Source organism: Bubalus kerabau, chromosome 18, assembly GCF_029407905.1.
Source record: "Bubalus kerabau isolate K-KA32 ecotype Philippines breed swamp buffalo chromosome 18, PCC_UOA_SB_1v2, whole genome shotgun sequence".
Classification (NCBI taxonomy): Eukaryota; Metazoa; Chordata; class Mammalia; order Artiodactyla; family Bovidae; genus Bubalus; species Bubalus kerabau.
Window position 1 is genome coordinate 31,413,443 of NC_073641.1, and position 10,058 is coordinate 31,423,500.

Below are 10,058 nucleotides of genomic sequence, written 5' to 3' on the forward strand. Positions count from 1 at the left end.
CTCTGTCCGTGGAATTCTCTAGACAAGAATACTGGAGTGAATTGACCTTTCCTTCTCCAGGATTAATCTGTTATATATCCGAATAGATTTGCTATTTATATCAGTGGTAGCATGCACTATGTGGACTGTCATGTCTTGCTTTTTTCATTATGTTTGTGAAATATTCTGAGGTTCATCAATATTGTAGCATATATCCATCATTCAAAACTAGAACTCTTAACAACTACCAGAAGATAGATGATATTACATCCCCAACAAAAGAGGAAGATATAATGAAAAAGCCACAAACACAGGAAAATGAAAAGCATTTGTAAATTAAAAATGTAAGTGCCAAAATAAAAATACATTAAAAATAATGAAAGGTAAAAATGAGGAAATCTCCACACTAGTAATTCACCATTATTAGGTTTGTTTCTATTCCTTCCTATCTTGTTTTCTTTTTCTGTTCTGTGCACTTTGATATTAATTTATAAATAACATTTAAAAAATAAAAGTTATTTCAACCTAGAAGGGTGGGATGGGGAGGGAGATGGGAGGGAGTTTCAAAAGGGAGGGGATATATGTATACCTATGGCTGATTCATGTTGAGATTTGACAGAAAACAACAAAATTCTGTAAAGCAATTATCCTTCAATAAAAAAATAAATTAAAAAGAACCAATTTAGATAAAGGAAAGTCAAAAAAAGAAAAAATATAAACAGTATATATACATAAAAGAATACTTTCCAACGAGAGCAGTGCATATTGGAAGATTTTATTGTCATTGGTAGATTTTATTACTCACACTGTATGTGATCATTTTTATCATGCTATAATTACAAAGTTGTATCCTAATTTTCTCACTTCAGCTTTCATGACCATTCAATTATTAACTAAGACTTGCTTTACTTTTAATAACTACTACATTGTTGATTCTGATTCTTGATTTATTTAAGGCGATTCCATATTTTCATATGCATTCATAAATGCATAGTGTATATCACCATATCAGTGTTCTGATTACAGATTATTTCCTTAGGCTAGATTGTCAAGTGAAATTTCTGGTTAAAGCATGGATACACTTTAAGGTCTTTGTTATGTGTCATTGAGTCATTTTCCATGAGGCTTATAATCATTCCATATGACAATACAGATTGGAAAGCAACACATGGCAATAAAAATATTTCTAATCAGTTTGTTTGACATAATTTAGCAATACTAAGTTGTATATAACACTAGCACTATAGTGACACAGGAATTTAATTTTAAGATAGGGTTTAAAATACTTTTATTACATTTTTTAGATTAGAAAAGCCTAGATTCAATGATATAATAATATACTTTACACTTAAACATTGACCAGTAGAGATCTGTCTTCCTACACACACCAAAGGTACACACACACAAACATGCACACAAATGTGAACAGTTCACAATATTATTTTTTTCAATTTTAATCACATTTACTTCTTTCTAATTTTACAAGTAAGGAATGTTCATTGCAGACACATAGAACTACATAAAAGCATGGCGTAAAAAAGAACAATCACCTAGAAACCCCATCCTCCAGAAATAACTACCATTAGCATGTTGAAGCATTTCTTCCATGTCTACATATTTTTTTAATAATTGAAGTACAATAAACTTACAACACTATGTTATTTCTAAATGCACAATTCTTTTAACATTTCTACTAGATTTATGTTTGGTTGATCTACTATCTTTATTGTATATTTGCCTTTATGAATGAGATTTTTTTCTTTCATAGCTTTCATATTTATCTTTCTGTCCTTTTCTTTTTCACTTAGAGAAGTCCCTTTAACATTTCTTGTAAAACTGGTTTGTGGTGCTGAACTCTTTCAGCTTTTTCTTGTTTGTAGAAATATCTATTTCTCTTTCTAATTTGAATGATAGCTTTGCTGGGTGGAGTATTCTTGGTTGTAGGTTTCTTACTTTCATCACTTTAAATATATGTGTCACTCCCTTCTGCCCTGCAAAGGTTTTGCTAAAAACTCATCTAATGATCTTATGGGAGTTCCCTTGTGTGTAAGTAGTTGCTTTTAGTTTGCTGCTTTTAATCTTCTCTCTGTATCTTTAATTTTTGCCTTTTTAATTATAATGTGTCTTAGGGTGGTCCCCCTTGGGTTGATCATCCCTGGGACTCTCTGTGCTTCCTGGACCTGGACTGTCTATTTCCTTTCCCAAGTTAGGGAATTTTTCAGCTATTATTTCTTCAAATGTGTTCTCTGCCCCCTTTTCCTCTCTTTTCCTTCTAGGATTCTAATAATTCAAATGTTAATAAGCTTAATGATGTCCCAAAGTTCTTTTAAACTATACTTTAAAAAAAAAAACTTTTTTTTTTCTTTTTTTTTCTGTTCAGACTGGGTGATTTTTTACTACTCTTTTTTCCAGTTTGCTGATTCAGGCCTCTGTATCATCTAATGTACCTTTGACTCCTGCTACTGTAGAGGTTGCTGGCTGCTGCTTTGTCTAGGTTTGAGTGATCCCAGAATGGCTGGCTGCATGGCCCAGAGAGTCCCAGGGTTAGTGCTGACCAGTTAGTGGATGGGGCTGGGTTCTAGTGTTAATAAGATAGAAGGAGGATTCCAAAGTGGTGCTTGCCAGCACCAGTGACCTTAGGGTATAATGAGCTCTCAAAAATGGATGCCACCAGTATCTGTGTACTCAGGGTATGTCCCACTTGCCTCCTGCCAATCCAGGAGACTCTACAAGATGAGCTAGTAGGTTTGACCCCGGATCCTTCAAATTACTGCTTTTTGAATGTTGGTGGGTATGAGGTTTTGCAGATACTCTTAAAGAGTAGAGTCTGTTTCCCACAGCACCCCCACTCTCCAGAATGTAAGTTCCACTGGCCTTAAAAAAGCTAGACTTTCCGGGGATCTATTTCAGGACTCACAGGCTACGGAGCTTATCATCAGGTTCAGGCTCCCCTCTCCTTAAAAGAATCTCTGCCATTTTGATTATCGTGTTTGTGGGTCATTTACCCAGGGTTATGGGACTTAACTGTACAGCGTGTCTGCCTCTTCTACCCATCTTGCTCTAATTCCTTCTTTATATCTTTAGTTGTAGAAGATCTTTCCTGCTGGTCTTCCGGTCATTCACATCAATAATTGCTCTGTAAGCAGTTGTAATTTTGGTGTGCCTGAAGGAGGAGGTGACTTCAGTGACTTCCTCTTTTGCCACCTTGGCCACACCACAATATTGTTTATTAAATTTGAAACATCTACCAGTATGAACAAGAACAGTGCAACTGGTGGCTTAGGTGGCATTTCCTAAAATCTTTTCAATTGCCAGATTGGTTCAGATGCACATCTTTAGTACTCCCACAGTGCCTGCATATTATTATTCTTACCAGATTGAGTTTAAATGAATTCTTAACTAAAATGAATTTTTTCTTTTTATTACCAGCATATAATTAACACAAAAGAAGATATTGTTTGATTAATGCTTCCAATTCTAACATCAAGGACATAATGCCTACCACATAATTTACTTATGATGTTTATCAACATGAACTGAAATTCTTTAAATAAGTTCAGAGGAGTGTGAATTTAGGCCCTTTGCAATAATGATTTTGCTATATTTTCCTTTGTTGGGAGTGTGTATTTCAGAAATACTTCCATTCCTTTTTTTTCTAATACGTTATTTTGAAGCAATGTTTTTCTATTACTTTAAATTTTTTAGAGAAGTAAAATCTACTGGATTTTAATAAATAAATTTTGGAAAATGAAATAGAAAATCATCACTTTTATCATTGATTTTACCTAATATGAAAACCCAAATTTGCAAATATTTGCTTACCATATATTGGGAATCAAAATTTCAACAAAGGATATTCCTTAGAAATTACATAAATGAAAAATTCTTCTATGCATTTGGAACGTAATTTTTATACTGATCTTATTTGGAATATATGAACTACTTAAAGCATTCCTATAATGCATACATCTGACCCTGTGATCCAACTTTGCTTGATCATAGGACTTTCTAAGCCAATGATTTGATGCTCACTTCCCTGGTGGCTCAGATGGTAAAGAATCTGCCTGCAATGTAGGAGACCCAGGTTCAAACCCTGGGTTGGGAAGATCCCCTGGAGAAGGGAATGGCAACCCACTCAAGTATTCTTGCCTGGAGAATTCCATAGACAGAGGAGCCTGGAGGGCTACAGTCCATGGGGTTGCAAAGGGTCAGACACGACTGAGCAGCTAACACTTTGAGCACTTGGTTTCTGTCTATAAGATACCATCTCCTCTCTGCCTTCCAAAATTCATAAAAAACTTTTATCTGAGCATGGTCTCTTCCTGTTTTCAACTCCATTTTATATTTATTATTCTTTTTTCTGCAACTTTTTGTTATTTGAGGGGAATTGAAATGACAGCTGGGGGAGATAAATTTGTTTCAGCTTTTCTCAATTGTTTAAAAAAAAGAATATTTTAAGATTAAGTATTATCAATTGGGTACTTTTAATTATCAAAAGGGATTTTCTGATAAAATATAAAATGTGGCTAATCATTGGTTTCTCAAACCATGAAACCTTTTTTTTCAAGAAAATTACCTAACATATCTTTCTTCTTTGTTTTTATAGAGATTTGCTTGCTGACCAAGGGACGGCGCACCGCCAGTGTGCGAGCTGATACATATTGTCGTCTTTACTCGCTTTCTGTGGACAATTTCAATGAGGTCCTGGAGGAATATCCAATGATGAGAAGAGCCTTTGAGACGGTTGCCATTGACCGATTAGATAGGATAGGTACTGTTTATTTTCTTCTTTACTTAGAATTCACTTTTAATCTAGTGATTGAGTATATATTTGCAGTCATAAGTCCCAAATGCTAGTTTACAGATTGCTTATTAACTAGCATAGAAACAGCAATTAGCTGTAGCCATATTTCTAGAAAGATCTGACGGGCACTAACTTTCTCTTCTAAGTATTCTAGGTTTGTTTATTCATCTCTGTTTTTACTAGCTTCACAGTCTGATTTCCTCAGTGATACCAAAAGGTAAAAACAATGATTACAAATTCTAGATGGCATTAAAATAGAACTAAAAATACAATAGTATGAGTCTACATTACAAACTATATTTTATCACAAGTTTTTTTTTTAATTTTAAGGATCAACCTTACATTTATTCTTATATTAAGAACTGAAAAGAATTGTGCATTTTACTGGTCACAGTAGAAACTTTAATGTTTGTAATACAGACTCAAGCAGAAAAAGCCTTAATAGAAATGCCCACATAGATGCTTTATTTTGCAAACATCAACTTATTTTAAAATCTTTTCTGCTCTCAAATTAAAATATTGATATATAAGGCCTTACTAGTTACACTAGTTTAAACATTTGAATAATTGCCATTGTAAAATTAGATCAGATTGGCTTGCTGTTAACTTCCCAAGATATGCTGGAACATTCTGACGTCAGAAGGCGGTATGCATTCATTTTCCACACCCAAATTCTCCTCCCCCACCAGACCCTTCTCTGCTCCCTTTCCCAGCTTAACTCTACTAGCCTTCATATTTCAATTTAAACATCATTTCCCTGTAGAAGCCTATGACCTTCCACTCCTCCTTAATAGTATGAGCACCCTGGATATGTTCTCCCATACCCCTGGGATGTTCCTCCATCACAGTACAGCTTTTATTATTTAAATTGCTCTAGAGATGCTAAGCTTTATGAATGAAGAGATCATGTCTAATTCACTATTACATTCACAGTACCTAGTACACAATGAATATTGTTGAAGAGAGTTAGGGAGGGATGAAGGAATCAATGAACTCAAAGGAGATGGGGTTGGGATCACTGAAAAGTAAACAAAGAGGTACTTCAACTGCTTCATTCTTATGAAAGGTAAGGACTTTTGATTGATGTTACAGTTATGTTAGCTTTTCTTCTGCACTTTACATCTTTCTTTTCCTCTATATTAGTAGGACAGAAGACTGCATAAGGATCTGAAATTTGGTTAGGAGAAGTAAAGGTAGTATTTGGACATTACCATTATGGACACAAGAAGGCTTCCCAGGTGGTACAATAATAATGAGTAATAGAATCCACCCGCCAATTCAGGAGACACAAGAGATGTGGATTCAATCCCTGGGTCAGGAAGATCCCCAGGAGAAGGAAATGGCAACCCACTCCAGTATTCTTGTCAGGGAAGTCCCATGGACAGAGGAGCCAGGAGGGCTACAGTCCATGGGGTTGGAAGGAGTCAGACATGACTGAGCACACATGCACACTAGACACAACACACATATTAAAAACCTTATTGATAACTTAGAGGCTGTAACAGGACGGAGTGTCCAGGAGACAGTGCCCATGAAAGACATGAGTATTCCTGAAAGCATCTTTACTTAATTTGAAAATAACTTCCCTCTTTGTGGTACGTGAGTGTTCATGGTAGAACCAGAGACTAATTTCTGAACATACAAGTTTTTTCCTAAGCCAACTAGCCATATTTTGAAAAGCATCAAAATCAAGGTATCTCAACAGAGACTTTCTGTTACTCTGATAGAGCATCTCTCTCATATAATTTACTACAATTAATTTTTATAAGAAAAATTTGCATGAAATTATTTTCATTCCATAATACAGGCAATAAAATTGCAAGTGAGCAGCAGTATTTGCATTTTTAATCTTCACAAAATTCCAACAGTGCATTAAAAGTTATACTATTTTTCCACAAGGGCCCAGATACTCAGATTATGAAATGTTGACTATTCACATGACCACAAAAAAGTATCCTTCTCAGTTTTGGGGTCATTGCTTATAAATGCATCTACTGTAGATAAAGGGAATATGCTAAGTAAGAATTTATATTTTCTACTAATATAGAAGTCTTTGTTCTTTGGGAAATTAGGACAATTCTGTAAAAAGAGAAGCAACTGTTCATATTGACAGTCATTTTAAATGACTGCCTTTCCCAGCAGCCAAGTAAAATATAACCACATTTCTATTCAAATATATTCCTTGTTAGTTTAGATGTGATACTTTATTTAGTGATATGGCAAATTGATTTACTTTTCAGTTACCATATTTACAAAGGTATTATTTTATTGATGTCATTTAAAAAATCACTATTTTTCCCCCTTTTCATCACCCTACAATTGATGCTAATTGTTATTTTTCCAAAGAATGTCTTATTAATGCAAACCAAAGACAATAGCAAGAAGAGACAGTGCTTATTGAGGTTCTAGAAGGAGCTAAGCACTTGCCATACATCGGTGCCCCTTGATCCTCACAACAACCTCTCAGAAGAGGAAAGATTATGAAAAAGTTCTCTATCTGGCTGCACATAAGAATCCTCTGACAAAATCTGATTATAAAATACCAAAATCTGGACCCTTGTCTGGCTATTCTCATTTAGTTGTTAGGGTGCAGCTGGAAATCAGTAACTCTTATCATTCCAGCAATGAGATAAATACACAGATAGAACAGAGAATCACTGGTATAGGGCACTGGTCAAAAGCAAAGGCCTTTCTTTCTCAGACATGCATGTAATAGTCCCCCAAACATCAGAGTAAAAGGCAGCACCTGGTGCAACAAGTGGGTGAGACCCAGGAGACTTCATTTCCAGCAAACACTCACATGACACAGATGCTGCTGCTTCATAGTCTGTAGACAATCTGTTGTCAGATCTACTGGTTTCCTTGCCCAGCTCTGTCACTTATTAACCATGTTTTGTTGGGCATTGGTCTTAACCTTTCTATGTTCCAGTCTCCTTTTAGGTGAAGTAGAATTATAAGCACACCTACTTCAAAGAGTTGAGGATTAAATTTAAAAAAATCTGCCTAAAGACAGGGAAGCCTGGCGTGCTGCACTCCACAGGGTCACAAAGAGTCAGACAGGACTTGGCAACTGGAGAACAACAAAAGCCTTGGGCAGAGTGCTTGTCACATAGTATGTTTTCCATTGACCTTGCTTGAAAAAGGAACTTGAAACTGAAATCTTGCTGTCAGACCCATCCTGTTCCAAATGCCCTGTTTTCTCTCAGGGTAGCCCTCAGGCTATTTCTTCATTTCTCCATTTCTTCAGTAAGATGGCTTTTGCCATATTATAGACTTTTCAACTTGACTCCTGTGGAAGGTAAGACTTACCAGAAAGATACAGGAAGCATGAGAGGCAGGAGGCACGTTTCTATTTGGTGTCTAAAGGTAAGTGCTCAACTTTTAAGCTTCTTCAATGAAACACTGCCATCGTCCTGTTTGCAGTTGCCACTGGTGCTTGGAGTTGTCATCAGTCATTTGTAGACTTTCTAAGTGCCTATCTTCCTTTCGCTGACAGGGAAGAAAAATTCAATTCTCCTGCAAAAGTTCCAGAAGGATCTGAACACGGGTGTTTTCAACAATCAGGAGAACGAGATCCTGAAGCAGATTGTGAAACACGACAGGGAAATGGTGCAGGCAATCCCTCCCCTCAATTACCCTCAAATGACAGCCCTGAATTCCACCTCTTCAACTACTACCCCGACCTCTCGCCTGAGGACACAGTCGCCGCCAGTGTACACAGCCACCAGTCTGTCTCATAGCAACCTGCACTCCCCCAGCCCCAGCACCCAGACCCCCCAGCCGTCAGCCATCCTCTCACCCTGCTCCTACACCACCGCTGTCTGCAGCCCTCCTGTACAGAGCCCGCTAGCCACTCGAACTTTCCACTATGCCTCCCCCACGGCTTCCCAGTTGTCCCTCATTCAGCAGCAGCAGGTTCAGCAGCCACCGCAGCCCCAACAGCCACCCCAACCTCCACAGACCCCCGGCAGCTCCACACCGAAAAACGAAGTGCACAAGAGCACGCAGGCGCTTCACAACACCAGCCTGACCCGAGAAGTCAGGCCCCTCTCGGCCTCGCAGCCCTCGCTGCCCCACGAGGTCTCCACCCTGATCTCCAGACCGCATCCCACTGTGGGCGAGTCCCTGGCCTCCATCCCTCAACCCGTGACCACGGTCCACGGCTCGGGCCTGCAGGCAGGGGGCAGGGGCACCGTCCCCCAGCGAGTCACCCTGTTCCGACAGATGTCGTCGGGAGCCATCCCCCCCAACCGAGGAGTCCCCCCGGCCCCCCCTCCACCAGCAGCCGCTCATCCGAGGGAGGCGCCCTCAGTCTTAACTACAGACCCAGAGGCGGAAAAGCCACGATTTGCTTCAAATTTATGATCCCTGCTGATTGTCAAAGCAGAAAGAAATACTCTAACGAACTGAGGCGCTTCTCAGATTTGATTTTATTCTATCTCCTGATAGATCCCTCTAGCCTACTATGAAGAGATATTTTAGACAGCTCTGGCCTACATGCAAAATGTAAAATATATATATATATATATAAAAATATGCTATTAAATCTATATCTGAAAATCTCAAGAGAAGTTCAAAAGACTTGTTTAGCATTCAGTGTTATATGTCTTCCTTTCTTTAAATCATTAAAGGATTTCAAATGTTGTTGTAAGATTATTTATTTTTAACCTACTTTTACTTAATTCCTTTGATATATGTATTTCTCTATTTTATGAAGAGTTCTTGGATTCTGTGGAAACAAAACTCTGATTTTAAAAAGGCAACTCAAGTGAGCTGAATAGCACCAATCAAAACTGTTCTCATTAGCTGTGTCTCTGCATCTAAATTGTTAATCATTAATTACGGAGGATTAAATAGAAGATCCCATTTTCTAAATCTAAATTGTATTTTGGTGCTTTGAATTTTGAATTAGGTTAAAGAACACACCATATGCTTGGCCATGGTAGGAGACTAGCATTGGCTATGATCTCCGTAGTCATAGAGATGTGACTATCTCTAACCTCAAACATGTTCATTGATCTTTTAGAAAGCTGAAGGGATATTTCTCTTCAAGCGTTATCAGACTTTTACCAAGACTCAATCAATGTTAGCTGTAAATAACTGTTTCAACCCAAATAAAAATAGTTCTTCTGTGCTGTATGAAGGTAAAAGTCATTGTTTAAGAATTTAGTTTTACTGCTTCACTTCAAAACTTAGAGTTTTAAATTTTACAAAACCTAATTGTGACAATTATTCAACTGTAATGCAATGGCTTGAAACCTACAATATTCTTTTA

General features: G+C 37.4%; 1 protein-coding gene across 1 annotated transcript in view; it reads left to right on the forward strand.

Moving 5' to 3' along the window:
* HCN1 (hyperpolarization activated cyclic nucleotide gated potassium channel 1) overlaps positions 1 to 9,299 on the forward strand; it is a 440,279-nt gene extending 430,980 nt beyond the window's left edge. Inside the window, exons 7-8 of the mRNA XM_055554728.1 lie at positions 4,586 to 4,750; positions 8,280 to 9,299. Coding sequence (XP_055410703.1) covers positions 4,586 to 4,750; positions 8,280 to 9,148 — 1,034 coding nt within the window. The 3' untranslated portion in view covers positions 9,149 to 9,299. The remainder of the gene's footprint in view (positions 1 to 4,585; positions 4,751 to 8,279) is intronic.
* The last annotated feature ends 759 nt before the right edge of the window (positions 9,300 to 10,058 follow it).